This window comes from Fopius arisanus, unplaced genomic scaffold (genome assembly GCF_000806365.1).
Source record: "Fopius arisanus strain USDA-PBARC FA_bdor unplaced genomic scaffold, ASM80636v1 scaffold00041, whole genome shotgun sequence".
Taxonomy (NCBI): domain Eukaryota; kingdom Metazoa; phylum Arthropoda; class Insecta; order Hymenoptera; family Braconidae; genus Fopius; species Fopius arisanus.
The window spans coordinates 603946-624075 of NW_011887780.1; the positions used below are offsets into that span (position 1 = coordinate 603946).

The window sequence follows — 20130 nt, forward strand, 5'->3', positions numbered from 1 at the left end:
GGGGTGGTGGGGTGGTTTTGGGGGGGGAGAAACACATCGGGTCGTACGTTCCATTATGCAGCAGTGGCTGGCACATGGAGTCGTTGGTTCTCTGGTGATACGATCCACGATTTATCATCGGCCTGCCGCCGTCCATTGATAAATTCCACGCATTCATAAAGGTATACATGAGGCTTTCTGGAGATGGTAAATTAGAAAAATGAGGATGTACGGGGTGGGGGAGGGTTGAGGGTGTAACTGAGCAGGATTCGTTATGCGATATTCTTTTGTTGATTATTTTATTTATTTTATTTTATTTTTGTAACGAAATTTTTCTTGCAACTCAAAAATCGGATTAAGTCAATTATTAAAATGTTTTTTTTTTTGGTTTTATTTCGGGTGGGGATCAATGGATTTTTTAGGTCGATCGGTAGTTCAATTGGAAATTGGAAATTGGAAATTGGAAATTGTTTATTACTTGGTGTCGCTGCTGGTTTTAACTTGATGGATAGTGTTGTTTAATTTATAACTTATTTATCTGAGTGATATGTCTCTCCTGCTGAGCAATTCACGCGTGATTCTTGCGTATGTCACGCGTAATAATGACCAGCAATTGTGGGAATAGCTTCGGGTCACGCTCATCCACTTCACAATGTTTATATTCATCAGTGCAATTAACGCGACAGGGGATAACGATTTTGTGAGGTAGTGGGGTTTTTCTTATTTTTTTTTTCTTTTTTCAAGAACTTAGGAATTCTGGGACTTGTAAATGGATGTCGTAATGGGATATTGCAGTAGACAAATTCGATTCCAAGAAAAAATTCCAGAGCTTCAAATGTGCCAGCCATGTGGTTGTCTTCCAATATTGTCCCTTGGACACTTGAAGTCTGGAGTTTTCGGTTGGCAGATTTAAAATGCCAAAGGTCAGAATCAGCTGATTGTTTCTCATGAATAAATTTTAGCCTCTCAATTTTTTTGCTGCATATTGCTTGACTTTTTAAGAAGTAATGGGTTTTTATTCTCTCGTTTATTTATTTCGGTGGACGGTCGAGATTTTGGGGAATTTTATTTCTACACGTTCTTAACGAAAAAAATTGTTTCCTTTCTTGATAAATATCACAATTTAGTGGAGAATTCGAATTCTGATATGAAATGTTGAGTAGCAGAAAATTTTTGAGAGTCCGATTATATCAGAAATGAACGATTAAATTATAAATGTCAAGTTAACATCGAAATTATCGAAATAATTAAAAATAAAAATATAAATAATTCAATTCATCACCAATTTTTGGTAAAAGTGAAAATCAGTCTGAAAAATCAAAAGCTGTAAATATCGCTCGCGGGTTTCGATTTTTTTTTTGAAAATTGAAAGAAACTCGAAATTTCGAAACCGCAGAAGAATTAATTGTTTACAAAATTCCGTTCCATTGTTAATTAATTCGAGATTCAATGAAGCGGATGATAATAGAAAATCCTGGAAAGCAATTTTTTTCATTAATATTTTTTTTTCATTAATATTATTTTTTTTATGGATTTTTTTGGATTTTCAAAATATGTCTTCAGAATTTTGACCATTTTTTTTCGCATTCCTCACTCCTCGGGTGATTTTAATACACCAAGGCACATTGATCAGGTTTCTTGGCTGAATAAATCGGGTGTGGCCACTGTTTCAATGCACGTTTAATGTTTATCTCGTTGCATTCAGAGACTTGTCCAAACAAAGTGGAGGTGACAGTTGTTATGGCGTCTGGAATTTAACCTATTAAATCTCCCCACATTACAACTTCAACAATCATGGGGAACAAGAATCATTCATTTATTTATCAAACACTAGAACATTTTTAGAAAAACCCGCGAGAAAAATTATACCAATTAAAAATAATTACGTCCTCAATTTTTCACGTTTTTCGATATTTAAACAAATATAAATAGATAAATTAATTATCTAGCGATTGGTCAATTGATAGACTCTCAAGGGGAATTCCCCAAAAATAAAAAACAACGGACATATGAATGAATTTAGAATTTTAATTGTCTAATTAGATTGATTACGCAATTAGAAAGGGGGAAAATGAGGTTTCTTAAGTATTAAATCTGATAATAATTTAATAATAATAATTTTCAGTAGAAGACTTATAATTTTAAATAATCTAAAATCGAAATAAATAAAATGAAATAGTAATAAATATAATTCAGTACTGTACTGATCCGATTTAAATAAAATTCGCGGTCTGTGTTCTCCACCGATAATTCGCCCCAGATAAAATTCAAAAATCGCTCAATCGATTGGAAAAGTTCTGGGGAATTTTAATAACGATGAGCACTTTTTTTTTCCCTCCGAAATATCGTAAAGATAACCACTTTATTGGCGAGAGGAGCCACTGCTCGTAAAACTGTGGCGTTTAATAGCTCGCGGACACTTGGAAAGTTGGTTCACTGTCACCGGTAATGATGCGTGATGACAAGTCGCGGTTTTTTTTTATTTTTGAAAATGACGTTTTGAGGTGCATCCGTTTTACTGGCGTTTCCGTGATCTTCAAGAGCAATTTTTGGGGAATTCTCTGGAAATAGAACAAAAAAAAATTTCTACTCATGAAAATCGAACATCAAATACAATTTAATTTCCAATTAATCGACAGTTTTACAAATTCACAAATTAAATTGAAGAGATTGACGATTCCCGGGATTAACATTATTAACCGATTTATCAATGAATAAATCCGCGTCGTTTTGTTGTTTAAAAAGGTCAACTTTTATTAAAAAAATGTCGTGCGGAATTTCCTCCCCAAAATCTAAACGTCAATAACTGAAAATCGGCAGAGTGAAATCGGATGATCATTTTTCCACTTGAAAGCTCAAAAACAGAGCCTCGAAATGAAAAAAAAATGGTCGAATTTCCTTCTGCCGATCCCAAGTTATTGCCAATGGAAGACGTTGCCTTCCGTCTCTATCAGGAAAACGTTGATAGTCCTGCGGTTTTCTGCCATTTGGGCCCAAAAATTCGAATAAAAAAATAAAAAAAAAAATGAGGCAGACTGTTCCTGGGCCCCACGTAGAATCTCGCGTATTTTGGGATGCTCTTGCCAGGCGGTTGGGCGTGTATCCGATTATCTCTTGGTAACTCAATCTTTCCTCGGAACCGCGCCCCAAACCCTTCACTCCTCCATTCTCCTCTCGTCTCACAAATTCACATCCCCCCATCGGCAAACGTCTTCATCCAACGGTACTCAATAAAAATTCTATCATTTACCATTATTTATCGACGACATGATTAATAAATCTGACTCCTGAATAGAAATCCAGTAATCATTGCCACTTATTTATTGAGGAATGCCGATAAAAATTCCAATGATTATCTCCAGTTTTTTCTTTTCCTTTTTTCAATGAAAAAACAAAACAATATTTCTTGATTTCATTATTTTGGATTATTTAAATTTTATCCGAAGGATTTTATCCAGTGGATTTTTCTCCGAATAACTTTCTGTGCAATGCAAAATATTACATTCTCATTTGTCCATCCCCTAAAAATTCTAAACCACCCCCAATTGCAAAATGACATTGCAAAAAAATAAGTCGTATGGAAAAATGCAAATTAAGTGAATATTGAGTGGTGGACTGGTGGATTCTTGTTGGTTAGTGCGATAAAAATTTTTTCAAAGGACCTCTCCACCATGAATTGACCCCAAAAATGTCTGACCAAAGCCGAGAGGTCGCGGAATGGTCCCAAGACGATGAAGTTTGCAAGCTGAGAGAAGGTAGCAGCACGAGCGTGCAGATTCTGCACGACCATGCATCACCCACTCGGACAGCAACTCTGGACCTCTCTCCTCACTTCTCCCTTTTATTCCCTTCTCCTCCCCTCGCGTTGAAATTCTTTTTTTTTTTATTCTCTTCTTTATTTCTCCTCCTCTCTTCGGCAATGGCTATGGGTTCTGCTCTCAACCCGCCGCCTCCATCGTGTTCACTCCCATCGTGCACATTCGAGCAAACCCTCTACCAATGGATTTTGCTGATAAAAAAAAAGCACGGAGATAGGCCCTTTTCCAACCCCTCATATTTCATTCCAACTCGTGCACATCGATTTTGACCTCGGCTACGTGAATTCCAGGAGATCGGGCATTCGGGGATTCACGGGAAAATGGCGGACAATGCGAAAATGGTTCCGTGGATTTTGAGGGTGGGAATTGCTCCGGATATTTAAACATTTTTTTCGATATTTTTTTATGTCAGCGGGCTTTTTTAATCGACATTTTATGGTTGTTTAAGAAAAATCAATATTGGGGTGTAATTTTCATTTTTGATATTCAGAACAATTCATTTTTTTGTAAATATTATGAAAATAATGAAAATTCAGTTTTATTTTATTAAATCCTCAAATTAACAAATTGAATAAATTACAAATTTATTCAATTAAATATCCGATTTTAATCATCAATTGCAAAATAGAAAATTGAACTATTACAAAATCCAAGAAAATAAAAAAAAATCACTCCAGGAATTAAAAAAATCAACTAAACTTCAATTTCATTACAAATAAATTTTAACCATCTCGAAAAATAATAAACAACAAAATCACCCGTAGAAACAATTCAATAATTTTTAAAAGTTCACCAAATTCGATTATTTCCTCAAAATCCCCATCAGCAACAAATTCGCTCAATCAATAAATATTCAATTACCCACTAAACAAAATATCCAATTCCAACAACAAATTTGAAAAAAAAAAAATGGAAAAATCGCTTCAATTAGAATTTAAATAAAATACAACAATCAAACACCCGGGAAAAAAAAATTTTAAAGACTTTTAATTACGCCATATAAAAATGATTTCTCTCGTGAACGATGGGATAAGGATGGAATGCTCTTGAGCTCTAGAAAATGATTCTCAATGGGAATATGAGCCCCTTGCACACACTCATAACATCCGTGTATTTAAGTGGACAATGATCGTTTTTGCCATGTCGTCTCTCAAGTACTTGATGCAGGGGGTTATATGTGCAGTATAAACCTAGTGGAAATCTCTCGCGGAGGGATAAGATCTACCGCATGGTATTTTCAAGCCACGAGTGGATGCCGCCGTTCAAGGATAATTTAGTAATTACGGCCAGATGCTTGCCCCACAGGCAAAACTCCTCTTCCTCCAGAATTTCTTTATTTTCCCCCCCCCCCCCCCTTTTTTTTTTTCTATTTTCTTTCACGTTTTTATCAACGTTTTCTTGGGGATTGTAACTCGCTGTTTCACCGGACAGCTTACCAACAGTCTTTCCTACACCTTTTCTTGTTCCTTACCTCGAAAATATGTGCTACAACACCGACATGTGTTTTAGTGCCACCGTGATATATCATTCCGCCAGATGAAGATATTTAATTTATCATTTTATCTTGAAAAATTGTCTCGATGTGACGTTTTTTTAGGGAAATATTCAGTAAAAATGACGGATAGATTTCGGAATTACGGGGTGAGGGGAATGTGGAAATGGGGGAACGGGATTGGTGGGAATTTTTTTTGGGGAGTTCTCAATTCAATTCAACTTGAAAAAAAAAATTATTTTCAAAATCAAGGAGCGATTCGATAAAATTTAATTGTATTTGATATTTAATTTTCCTGATGATCTAAAAAATTCGAGTTTCATTAAAAAATCAATTATCACTTCCCCTGAAAAACCCTTTCTAATTTCCAAGATGAATAATAATTTTTCTCCCCATTTTCAATTAAAATTAAATAAAAACTCCCATAATGAAAAATCTACCAAAAATTCAATTGCATTTACCCCCGAATTTTCACTAGGCCCTCAAAAAATTCCCACAACCATTAAACCAATTCAAGTCAATTTTCTCTAAACAATAATTCAATTAAACAAATGTTCGCGCCGGTTTCCAATTTAAAATTGAATTCAACGAGCGACAAGAGAAAATCCATCGTACTCCCGAAAATGTCCACCTCCACCTCCACCCGGAGAATCCAAAGTAAATAAACAATTAATCACCGTTAATTCCCCCACCAAATAATTATAAAACACGTTGATTTATATTTTTACACGGCAATATCTCTCGCGGGATCTTCCTATCACACATATATAAAACGTGAGTAGATCTCTCAGGCGTGGCTTGTGCGGCATTAGGATTAATGCGAGCATCCGAGGGCATTAATCAGGATTAAACGGTCGGGGCACACGAGAGACTCGTCTTAAAAAAAAAAAGAAAAAAAAATATAAACGTAATAAAAAAGTAAAGATTGAGGCGAGAGAAAGGATGACGACTACTGCCTACTGTGATTTTTCGGTGGTCATTCGCGCTCGTTCCGTCGGAATCTTTTCAAAACCCTCCGATTCTTTTCACCCTTTATCGTACATTATTTTTATTTTTCTTTTCACCGTTTTTTTTTATCTCTCTCTTCTGTCTTTTTGATTCCTTTCGGGACGAGTCGAACCATTTGTCAATGTGTGAACCACTGTTCGGCTTTCATCGGTCTCGTCATTCTGGGACAAAGAACGTTTGCATAATTCGTCTGGTCATTTTTCAAAACGACAATCTGTTTGTGATTTACCATCAAAACTTTTCGGTATCTCTGCACTCGGGGTGGGTTTATTTTTATTGAATATCGCGGTTTAATTATTGATTGGGAGAATCTTTGTGGAGCTCTGGAGATTGTTCAGTCAAATTCGATTTTGCAGTTCTGTTAAATAGTGATTAATCTCAGAATCTATTGATTTTAGAAAAAAATGTTAAGGGACCTTTTTTGTGGAGAATTTAATTAGCTACAAAAAAGTTATCTAGCGTTTTTTTCTTGCATCCGTAGATTTAGAGATAGGTCGATGGTTAGGGGAAAAATTATTGGCGAGACGAGGATCGATGAAAAATTCATTTTTGTGAATGAAAAATTGTAAAATAACACTTTCATTTACGGTGGAATGGTTATTGTTTCTGTCTGAGCCCAGTTACACTTGATACTCGTTATCTATAAACATTATCTCTGTACTCGGGTTGATTTTAATACGAAGGGTATGCGAATGCAAGACGAGGAATTCTTGAGTTCAATGAGACCACTGTCCACTCGGGTTCATTGATATCGTTCAATTCATGAATTAAAATCCGTTATCATTTTTTCAACACATCACTCAATATCTTGTGTATTTTCAGTAGCAGTTGCACGTTCAATAGCCCCTCCAATCATAAAATTACTCCCTGAAAATTCTGAGTTTCCGTGAAAATTCGTGAATTCTCAACCGCGAAAATGAAATCGTTTAAATTTCCACATAATTCAGTAAAAAAAATTCCATAATTTCGTAATTTGTTCTGGTAAATATTTATTGTAATTACCGTGATAATGCTGTCTGAATTTTCATTTAAGTGGAGTTGAATTTAATTTCAATGAAAAACAGTCACTGAATTTCCCATTTATTTTAAAGATTAAAAAAAGGGTTTCTATGTTCAATTGTAATTAATTTTACGATGAAAACTTGAATTCCCTGGCTCATCGGAAAATTCAATATATTCATCGGAAAACGATTGAATTTTCAACAGATTGAAAATTCAGGAAAATCATCGCCTGAATTTTCCACATTTTCATTTTATTTTTAAAATTTTCATCAATAACAATCATTTTATATTCTTAAAAAAAACTTCCACTATTAAAAATTCTAATTATTGAATTTAAAACTTCAAGTGAAATTCTCCAAAAATGTCGGAAAAATCTCGAATTTTCCGGCGAAAAAAAATTAGAAATGATTGTTTTCCACCGGAAAAATGCTTCTGCACGATTGCCGTATGCACAATAAATATTGACCATTAAATCTTATTACAAATATCATAATTTTCTCCGTCAACATATGGCCCCGGGGAGTCGAACAATTATCGTGGCGCGTTGACAGCCCGCGGTGAGGGCTGGAGTAAATGTGAGACGAGAAGAAGTTACTCCTGGAGGTACCTCTCAGGTACAGAGTACCAACACCTCCCGCAAAGCATCAAGCAAATATGGCGGCCATCAATCCTGAGAGGAGGCTCTCGATGAAGTTGGCCACGACGGGGTGTCTATTAATTTTATCTCCACCTCCATTCGTTTTTACTCCCCAAATTATTTCGAGGTAAAAAATAATCAGCGAACGCGTCAGACTAATTTCTCCATTTTTTTTTTCACCACCGGAGTAACATCTGCTGTTTTTAAATTCGCGACGAATCGTCTGATTCAAGAAGTCGAGGGAAATTTAATTATCTGTTGGAAATTATTTAATCTATTTTCTATGGCACTTACTAGCGGAAAATTACTCTGGAAAGTCAATCAATTTCTCGATTATTTTACTATTTTTACGTGTAATAATTAGTGTCACTAATTTGCGTATAATTGCGAAGTTGAACAATTGATTGAAGTCAATATTAGATCATTTTTTGATAATTATTATTTTGTAATTGAAAATTTAATATGGATTTTATGTGAATAGAATCACTATTTTTTTTTTCATTTGACACATTATCATCGATAACTCTTGATCAAATCGATAGAATTGGAAAAATCAGCAATTCTGCCAAAAACTTTTTCCCCAATGCTCACACCCAATTACTTCCATTCTCACTCAATCGTTAAACCGCAACCGGAAAATAAAACGTCATTTTGAAAATCGTGAAATCGCTAAACGAGAAATAGTTAATGGAATCCGGAAAATGAGTTGATAGCAATAATCCAGGAAAAGGTTGGAGGGGTTGATGAGGATACGTTCCAATTATACATCCAGAAACCACCAGAAACAGGTTTTCAGGCTTGGGAATGTACACATAATTTGCCAAGACGGTGCCAATAAAGGCGTGAGTACGATTTTATAAGTGCGGCTTTTTAGCGCCTTTTTATTCATTCCCCATTTTTTTTTTTAATTTTTTATTTTTTTTTTATTTTTTTTCTTTTTTATTTTCATTATTTCATCTGCTCTCCCTCACACCGAGGGGATTGACGTGAATGAGGGGGCACCGAAATCAAAGTTAAGTCGCGAAGAGTCGTTTATTTTTCATCTCTCTTTTTTTTTTCTTCTTTGGATTATTTTTATTTTTTTATTTGATCCTTTTCGAGTCCGGCTATTCACGGGTTTTCAGGGGTATTCACGTCGCACTGGCAAGACCATACGCATAACAAGGAATTCTACGAGTTTACGGTGTGCCTCACGCTCGCTTTTATTGGACACCATCTCCGGCACCGTCTAATGGCGCAGACGCGTGTATCCCTGGGAATTTTCTTTGTCTAGGGGTTTTTCAGATACATCAATTTTTTTCAATCTTTATTTTCCCCCTTTTTCCGCGTTTCGCGAGATAAAATTCAAATGCGATTTTTTTAACCATAACTCATTTTTATTCATTCCTCCAATAATAATTAAAATACATATATATACATACAATATACCATTTTGTATATAATATGATCGAATTCCCCTAGAATTTTGAATAATTTAGTCGTTTATTATCATTTTTTTTTGGTGAAAAAATATAATAAATCATGAAAAAATAATAATAAATTTTGATAGTTAAAAAATTCAAGAGGAATTGGATCATATTATAAATAAAATTAGAGACTTATTGAATGCAATGAATGGGCATACATGAATATATTGAATATATTGTTATATATTTTCTATTTTATTTCCAAATATATACCTTTTTGGGTTTTTACATTGTTCTCTTCCGGGCCTCTTATACTTACTATAAACAATTGAAAAAATATAAACATATAAAGTATATAACATAGATACAATATACAATATACAATATTTTTTATATAACCACTTAAACAGTCCGAATAATTTCAACTTAATTTCACATTTTAAACAATTTTATCAGTCTTAAAAACGCGTATGACATCTAGGGGTTGATCTGACATTGTTTATAATTAATATACAGATATATATTCGATATATAAAGTAGACATATTTGACACGTGGTCCCATATACGATCGGAGTCGTGAAAAAGTGAGAATCTTCCAATAAAATAAAACTATTCATGAATTGACGATGTGAAGGGGTTTTAATCCTCAAGATGAATTGAAACAATTCGTCACCGGTTTGCGTGACACAACTGTCACCGGGGTTAAACGACGAGACGAATAATTGCGTGGTACGAGGGAGTTGTGAAAAAAGAGAGAAAATATGGGTCCAGTACCAGCTTGAGGATTTACTTGGTCACGTGTGAAAGGCGGGTTTGTTATACTCGGCAAGGGGTTCTCTTGTTGGGACTTTACCACGTTCGATTCGTATAATAAAGACGCGTACACCCACCGCAAAACCGATGAGAGTTCACCCACACATGTATTTTAGAGGTTAACTCGTACATATTTGAGAGAATCTTTTTCGTACTCCGGGGGCTCTCGGGCTCGCTTATCCCCGTTTCTCTTTTACTCTTGTGCTTCCCTTGTCTCGGGTATTGCTTGGCCATCCGAGGTATTTTTGAACCGGTCCACACCAGGACATGCCCAGGGACGCATTCACTATTTCACGGTTATTTATTCATTACTTTTAACATTTTATATCTCGTCATTTCAATCCCGATTGTCATCGATTCATCGGTTGTCAATAGATATCCCCAATTTTTCCACTATTATAGTGCGACATGAATAATATTTTTTAAACATATATATTTTGATCATTAGAATAAATCAGTTGTCATTGAAAAGACTCTCATACCGGGATTTAAATCCTCGACTCTCTGATTACCGTGAACCAAATATTTCATTCATAATAATTACTATAAATAATAAATATTTTATTCATAATAATTACTATAAATAATAAATATTTTATTCATAATAATTACTATAAATAATAAATATGAGTCGGGAGGAGGGCAATCAAATCCATTAAAAAAAAAAATTTTCACCTCGGGATTCGAACCCGCTACCGTCTGACTACCAATCCATTTGTAATAAAAAATTAATTTATTCCACTGTAGTCAATCCCCCGCGGGATGACTCCCGTCATTTCTCTGTTTTATCCATGACAATCGCGGAAAAAATTCGCCTGGGGGGAGGGTAATCACCGCGCGCGAATAAATCCCCCTTCCCCCCTTCGCTTACACCGCGTATAAAAAGCGTTTGCATTACCGCGCCCTTAACGATCATAATCGTCCCAACGAATGGAGAGAGAAATTTCTCGTCACTCAGCGCCAGCAACAGGTGGTGGCATTATCCACCGGCAAATACACTTGGGTCTCCCCCTAGGGCATCCTGAGTCGTTAACGCACGCCTGCGATGTTGTTGGTGAGTTTCAAGAGGGGGATGATGTGATCCCCTTTCGGTTTCTCACTTGTTCTACTCTCCTGTGCCATGTTTTCCCCCATTACCTTCCTCTTCGGGTTGAGAGAAAACATGGCGACAGGTGTTGCTGTTATAATCCATACCCCAGTGGTATTCTTTCCCCTCTGTACATTCAATCACGCCAACTCGGTATTTGTTGTTTGTACCCATCCCCCTCAATAAATCCAGAACACTCATTTCAACCACCAATTATTTCAATTTTACCGCCATAAATTAATTTATTACAATTGTCTCATTCAGCGTAATAACATAAATTACGAAAATAATGATAAAAATGATAATTAGAATCATCTTTTCAAAATTTCAACTCAAAACCCTTTGTCACTCCCCTATTCAAGGAATTTTAATGACAATAATGGCACAATTAAAGGAAAAAAAAAAGTATTAAAAAAATGAAAAAAAAAAAATAAAAATAAAAATAAAAATAGTAATAAATAGTAAAAAAATAATTGCATTCATCCAGAATTTTTTTTTTGCGCAGTAAATTATTGGGGAACGATCGGTGTTTTATTCGGATATCTTGAGAATAAAATTGATCTCAAACAAAAGCAAAAGCCAAATGCATTATGAGGCTTGAAATCTCCCTAATTAAGTGCCAAACGAAACAATCGAGGCCTTTACCGAGGGTACAGTGTACCCACGTTCCAAAAAAGATAAAGTAAAAAGGTAAAGATAAGATGCGAGAGAATCCCGATTCTTCCCGGGGGGGCCCCCTCCATCCCCCTTGCCTCCTCCTTATCTACCTCTTCATCTTCACACACGCTTTAGTTTTTGAGAGTCACCTCACGATTATTAATCACCCCCCGTACAATCGAAATAACTCGAAACGCGTATGGTATCGATCATGACTGCCCTGTAATTAATTATAATATCGTCCTTGAGTGGTCTTATCGGTAAATATGATCAATGACTATGACCCTCTTTCGATCCTCTCTTCGATATTTTGGCGGAGTTTGAGTGGCTGACCTTGAAATTCTAGCACTTGAATTAATATTTGTAATTAATTGGAATTCCATAATTATTGACGGTGAAAAAATTATTTTGGGAGTAACAAAAAATTGGGGAATTCGAATATACTTGAATCAAGTATGAAGTATATACTTGATTCAAGTATAGTGTACATACTTCAAATAAGTACATAAGTTCCACTAAAAATGAAAATATTAATGTGCATACTTTAATTATACTTTCTACTTGATTCAATTACATTCAATTTCTGATGCGATATCAATGAAAAATTGTTATCTCAACAAAAAAATTAATAACAATCTTTTAAATAATTTGGAGGATAAACAAATTGATCAGCGTCTGCAATAAACGGCGTAAATTTCAACTTTCAAAAACTTTTGAGGAATCAAGAATCAGGCATAAAGTATACTTTAAATAAGTACATTAATACATTAATTTCAAGTACATCACGTTCCGTAATTATTATCTGAATTCTCTGCGAAAAATACGATACCGTGAAATAATTCGATTCGTAATCGGCAAGCGAACTGAAAGTTCCGTAATTTCTACAAAATATTAATCTCCGGTGTTGGTATGAGAGCCCCTGCTTGTAATTATGACATCTAATTACGTTCTTCTACCGGTTTGAGGGCATGGGACTGCTCCGAAGTTGTCGAGCATCTTTTTACCGGTCCCTCTATCAACTCATTTGCCAAAGAATGACTTTCCTTTTAAGGTAATGCCAATTCGCCGGCATCATCTCTTTTTTTTTCAAAAAAATCCAATGACTAAATCACTAGGTATAACCATTTTATTATCTATTTTTATTTGTCCCGTGAAAAACGATATTAAATTGAAAAATCTCGAGTCATTCACCGTAACATCGTGAACAAATTGAATCAAACTGAGCGTAACGTCGGGTAGAGGGAGAAAGTGGAGTTTAGCGAGCGTCAAACCGGCGAATGGTGGAAAATAAAAGGAAAATGGAGAATAACAAAAAAAAAAGAAATGTGAATGTGGGATTAGCATTGGAACGTGAAGGAGTTACTCGTTAGACATGGTAGCCCCTTTGGAGACGTCATTAGAGCACCACGTGAAGCCCCGAGTGAGGGCCGTAGATCGGGATGACGATAAAAGGGACCCAGAGGATGCCCCTCTCCTTTCCCCTCGTACCATCACCGTATCCGAGACCAGAGGAAGATGCTGAGAGTTGATGAAGGGATGTGAGGGGAAGAGATTGAGCTGTTGGGTGAATGTCTTGATATTGAATTTTATAATTTCGCTCCGGTCAATATCAGTCTGACATGAAGGGGATGAACCAGTTCCTGAATTTTTTTTTTTTCACTGGATAATTGCCGGGGCATTCAAAATGGAATATTCATTTTTGACAATGTCCGCTGTATTTCAGAAGAGAGAAAACAATTCTGCCATGCGTACATTATCTTATTTTTTATGGGATAGTAACGATTTATTTCGATAATCGGTAATCGGTGATTGATTTATTAACGCCAATTGGATAATCTGGATCGGAACACCTCTCAGTGTTATAATTACGAATATCTGAGAATTTTCCCCAATTGTTCGGTTATATTAAGCCATTAGACCCCAAATTGACTGAGAAATCGGATGAGAAATCCTATCGATATTCACGGAGTAACTCGGGTGTACCGTAATTACAGGGTTCCGCGAGGCGCGTCAATTAAAATTTAAAATTCCCCACCCCAAAATCCCGAATCCCCTCTAAAGACTCGGAAACTAAAATAAAGAAAAAAGCCGTGAAAAACAAAAATATCCGATTAATAAATTCTGGGAGCCCAACCCCAATTTATATCATTCAAATATTTAATGGATCTCCATAACTCCCCTCAATCCATTTTCTTTTCACCGTACGCCAGTATTTTTCATACTCACCTACAATTAAATAAATTGCATAACCCAAGGGGCCATTGAAATATAAAGGAGAAATATACAATCTGCGGGGTAAAAGGATCGGAATCCTTGGGTTTTGCCTTTGGGAACTCTTGGGGTACACCTGCGTTCTTGGGAGACATGTTGGTTTGTATGCACAAAGGAGAAGAGTGAGACAGTGACTAAGCCAGTTTGGAATACAATGAGAGGGATGATTGTGATCCGGAGACTGTGCGATAGAGCCGTAGATCATCGACGAAACTCTTCCCCTTCTCCTGGTAGTGAGTCCCAGGGCCGGATTTATCTCGAGCATCGCGATCAATCGCTTTTCGGCTTTAACCTGACACCCCGTCGTTAATCATTCATTCAATTTTCCTATTTCATTTTTCATCTCAACTTAACATGAACCAGAACACGTGTAATTATCAATTGTACGTGTTTTTGGATCAATCCTCGGTTTGAATTGATCATCAATGAAAATTCACAATCTACCGCGGGATTCGAACCCGTGTCCACAGGGTATTTTGATAATTGTCCAAAAACTTCTTGAATCCTTCATCTCGAACATTCCGATCAATCGTATCAATATCAATCATTGATCAATTTCCAGTTTTCGACTTTAATTTCATCTTCACATGACTTCAAACACGTGTAATGATCATCTACTCGTGTTTTGGGATCAATCCTTGAGTTGAATTGATCCCAATCAATAAAAAGTGACGATCTACCTCGGGATTCGAACCCGCGTCCACCCGTTACCTTAACGATCGCTTGAAACTGACTTCTCGAATTATTTTTAATGAGTCTACGTACAAACAACAAACAGAAAGATTATAAAGTCGATGATTATGACGTCGTCATTTCCCTCTCATCCCACTGGATGATTCCGCCTCATTCCAACTCTATCAGCACAAACCGATCTCATTCCACTCACCTCACCGAGTCATCCAACTCCACAATCACTATCAAATTCGATAAAGCCCCACGATAATGAGCAAGTCATTTAACTCATAAATACCGCGTCTTTATGCGCTGATAATTGCGCTGCAATTATCAGACTCTAACGAATGAAGAATATCCCCCCGGGGGTGGAATGACACTCATTGAGATTACACTCACCATCAGCTGGAGATTTGAAAAATGTTTTTCGATCCGAGTTGGATCTCCAGTTTGGCGTTCCTCACGAAAACCACAGAAAAAAAAAAACGGATAATTGAGAAATCGTCGTAGTTGAGACGAGATGAGTTGAAAACGAAGGAATGGCGAGGGACTAACGAAGACTTCCAGCAAAAAACAAGAGGGCCAAGATTTTGGGATGCGCCTGGAGTCTGGCGATAAATAACCTACCGCTATCCTCAGGTACCAAATTAGAGCGTTGGGAGCATTTAAAAAAAACTCCCCGTGCAAAAATCCTCGCATCGTACGATAAACATTTTAAAACGGGATAATGGAGTTGGTTGTTTTTTTTTAACGGTTAATTGACAATTGGTTGAACCTTGTCAATTAGAAGTTTTCACTGTTTGATGGATTGAAGTGGCTACACGTGCAGGTTTAAACGAGAGGAAAGCCAATGGTCACGCGCTCTGTAATCATCAGAATACTCCAGCTCTTGATTGGACGCATCCATCGGCAAGCTGTCTTACTCGTCTCTCTCACTCTTGGATTTGTTGCTTGTTTCCATCGGTGGAATTTCAACCGAGGGGGGCCTTGTTCACTTCCTTCACCAGCTCAATCCTGTCCTTCTCTTTCACGGGTTTTCCTAGTTGGTTTTACCAGTTGCACGCCGTCGGGCACAAATGAGGTTGTCGCATCGCGCCTCCCAGCTCCCTCTGGACATCTCCTGGTATTCAACGGGTTTACCTTCTTTACTTCTCCGCCTTCACCCAGCCATCGCCATCTTTGGCGATGTTACGATGGTTTTATCGGCTTTGATCGGCATCATCGGTACAAATTCCTCATGTTGAGATGTGAATTGTTAGGTTTTTTTTTTCTTTGTTGACGGTATGTCGATCGGTTCATGTCGCCCAACATTGACGACCAACTGGATGGAATATTTGGTGATGTAGTGGGATGGGGTGAATCATTCTTCTTTTCGGTGGAACTCGGTTTGTCCTGGCAGCAGACAAAGTCTTCTTGTGGCTCCATCGATTTTTGAAGGCTAGAATTACCTTCATGTTTCATTATTTTCAAGCTGAACACCAGAAGACCTTCCGTCAACAAATCCTTCTGTCCAACCAATTGCTCTTCATGATCCGCATCATAAATTCCTTCTTCATCCAAGTACAGTAGTCTCACTTGGATCCATCCTGGAATATGCAAAAGCACAATGTTTACATGAGTTCTCCTCAATTACCCTTACGGTACTCGTTCCGTACATTCGTCACCGTTTTCCCATTACAACGCCCCGTCCAGCAATTACCTGGAGGTTAAACAGGATGAAGCAGTTAGGTTTGCGTGTGTCGATGGAAAATTGGAAGTTGGGGCACCCTGAGGGGTATTTGGTAAATTTTTTTGGGGATTTGACTGGTGATGCCGCAAACTGAGATCCAAGCGCGTCGACGTTGTCTGGTCAGGCGAACAGGGTGAACACCAAAGGGACCACGTAAATTGCCATTGATATATCAACCGCTGAACTTCATTCTCCAGGGACACTCTGGCTTTTTACCTGTTTATTCCAGGGGTTTATTATGCATAAATGCGAGATTGGTCCTCATTACCGGCACGCAGCTGCTCCCCGGGCTAATAAGCCGTCACAGCTTCTGTGTAAACGCGCGCCGATGCAAATGCTGACGAGTCCAAAAGGAGTTTAACCATGCAACTGGAGGAATCCCGGGATATGGAGAACAAGAGATTAAGCAAATGATGCGACTCGCTCTTCGCGTCTATTCTGAATTCACAATGGGTGACATCTGGCGGTGGAAAAAAAATTGTCTACCGGTTATTTTGCGCGGAATGGGGGGAATTAGTCGGTTTTGAGGAAATTGTCAAAAGAGATCTTTTGTGGAGAATTTTCAGGGCTACAAAAATTGGTCTATTGCATCAGCCTCTAAACCTGATCCTTCGCGAGATATTTGTGGAAATAGCTTTTGGCAAACGCTCTGCCAAAGAATTTAGTCACTTGCAGAATAAGTTATTAAATAATTTATTAGAGTAATAATTTTTATTTGGAAATTAGATTGAAGGGAATTAAGTAATATAATAATTATCATTATTAAGATTAATTCGGGGGGGAATTATGGAACGGTTTAATTGAGTGATTGCGATTTTACACGCGTCTTTGAAAATCCGGCAAATGACCAATTGATTTTTATTTATGAATTAGCAGTAACTTCTCATCTTCATGAATACTCCTGTTAAATCTCATCATTGCAACTTCTCAGTTAATAAAAAACCGAGAGTCAAGAGATTAGCATCTTGTCTCGGTGGCTCCGGTCTCACCCGAGAATTTGCATCGATCGTAAGTTTTTCGGGATTAGAAACGTCTGGGAGTCGCCAGACAAACTCGAAATGTCGGACGTGAAATTCCTTATTATCCTAATCGCTTTACGAATTAGCCAACGCACCTCCTCGACACCGTGTTATTTTCGTTCTCGGACAAGATTTTTCAATTCATCTTCAAAATCTCGTGTCACTCGAGTCCCCCACCCGAAGGTTCCCCAAAGTTCAAAGACTCCCTCCCCCCCCCCCCCCCCTCCAAAAAAAAATTCTCATTCGCAAATTCCCAAGAACAAAGACGACGAAAAGTGCCCGAAAAATGGGCATTATATTACGAGTCCACTGGGTGTCCCCGAAACGGCAAAATAAAAAAGAACCGCCGGAAAAAAAAAGGAAATATCTTCCACTTCACTAGCTCCCGGGGACAGGTGGGGCCCCAAAAATTGAGCCGTCAACCCCCAGTTCAATTCTATCACCCTAAACAAATAAATCCAAATTTTCCTCCCTGACTTGAAAGAAAAAAAGTAACGAATAAAATTTCATAAAGGAGAATCGTCAATCATATTCGCGAATATGAAACGTGATTTTGAGAACCTGTTACGGTCGTTCCGCTGGTCCCAACCAAGGTGGTCTACAATTGAAGTAATAACTCAATTATCCTCTGTGGGATACGTAACCGCCTATCTTGCCTCTTTTACTCTCAAATCTTTCACTCTGGTGGTGGAGTTGGTTGGGCCCAACCGCCCAAGAGACCATAATAATCCCTTCGATCCCCATCACGATCTTTCCATCCACATATTATTAGGGGCCTGAACGCACGCCGCTCAAAATCCCCCCCCACATGCCCCCTATATCATCTTGTATGTAAACCTCTAGATAATTCTTGTCTCAATGTACTTACTCTTCGGGTATAGAGTCACCTCAGTCCCCCCTCATGTACCCAATAAAAAGTCCCCAAAGGAGCAGTTGAAGGGTGGATGGTAGACAGGGAATACATGTGTTAGGTTGTGCACAAAATATTCATGCTCTTATCCGATTTTCTTATCGGGTTATACCCGGGGTTTTGGCTCTTCAAGGTGGTGGGTAACCCTATACCTGCCGATAAATCCTACGGGATCTCGGGTGAAAATCGGATAGCCCCGGGGGTCTGACGACAGTATTTATTTTCACGGGTTGCCAACCCACTTTTTTTTATTTTTTCAATCGCAGGATTTGAAAATCAAGTGCAGTGACATTTTTCGAGGGGCCTTATGATTAATAATAAATAATAATTCAAACAAAAAAAGATAAATCTGAAATTTAACAGAATTAAAAATAGGTGACGAGTGATAAATTCGTGGATAATCTATGACTCATTGGCTTTCGGTTGCCTTGAGGTCAGATAAATTCAAAATATAAACACTGGTACTGATCGTGATGTTAGGTGAGGGTTTAGTTTAGTTTAGTTCTCGACTTAGGGGGATTTAGTTTATTTTGATGGAGCAGTTGGTGGAAAATACAGAAAAGGTGCAGTGTTAAACGACGACGTGAAATTATCCTGTCATAAGTGTGTCCGAGAGGAGTGTTGTTCACTTTCCAAAGGCCCTCACTCCACTCGGTCGATGCGTGGGTGAGTTTCTTTCTTGGGAACACGACAAGTACCCAGAGGTTTGCAGGGCCGTATCTTTTGTGTCCACGGGGCCAATACAAATGGGTACCTTTTCACGAGCATGCCACGAATTTATCAATTCACATGGTGATTATTATTTCAAGGCCCCCGAGGTTCAATGATAAATAAAACTATTCAAGTTTCGTTGACCCATGAGTTGGTGTCTCTGTTAGACCCACAGGGTTGACCTGTTCGTCTCATTTTCATTTAATTCAATACTTGCACTTGACCCCTCAATTTGACCCATCACTTGATCCTTCTGATTCATCAAAGTTTCACGAGTTGTAATTCAACACGAGTTAGACCCAATTTAACCCTCAATTTTAACCCTCAATTTCAATCCTCAATTTCACGCACAAGTGAGAACAGGGCAAGCTGTTGATGACATTTCTCAATTCTCAATCAATAATTCAATATTGCCTGAACATCCCCATAATTCTTACTACTAAACAATCATCGATTTGACCCTCAAATTTGACCCTCGGATTATTCATGAGAACCCGTGCCCCCCAAATTATTGAATCTAAAAATAGGATTTAAATTCACCCTCACCCCCTCATCAGTACCCGCCCTTCCCTCGGACCACTCTCACCCCCAAAACAATTCTCACCCCCCCGCCTCCCCCTAATCCCTCAACCCCAATCCCTTTTTTCCCGTTTCGCCAGCAATCCACTCAGCCTCCGCGCTTTTATTTGCAATTATTTTTTGCTCAACTCAACACACCCAACAGGCCCCCCCTCACACACACGTTCTCATCTTCCATCTGTCCTCGTCGTTCCTCACATCTTCGTTTGCCACGAAGAGGCAATCTTCCATCCCCGGGAGTAAGACATTGAGACACACTCACAGACCCACCTCAATCAGCAACGACCGAGGGGAGGAGGGCAGGTGGAGGGTGGGAGGATTAGGGGGGGCTGGCAGGGG

The 20130-nt window shown here is 37.8% G+C and overlaps 1 protein-coding gene across 4 annotated transcripts in view; it reads left to right on the forward strand.

The window, feature by feature from the left end:
* The window catches only part of ci (cubitus interruptus), a 57454-nt gene that overhangs the window by 9819 nt on the left and 27505 nt on the right, over positions 1-20130 (forward strand). The window contains exon 1 of one of the 4 annotated variants that reach the window (XM_011305169.1): positions 19053-19167. The exons of the other annotated variants lie outside the window; for them this stretch is intronic. Coding sequence (XP_011303471.1) covers positions 19160-19167 — 8 coding nt within the window. The 5' untranslated portion in view covers positions 19053-19159. Of the gene's footprint in view, positions 1-19052; positions 19168-20130 lie in introns of those variants that run through there. 4 annotated transcript variants of the gene reach the window in all.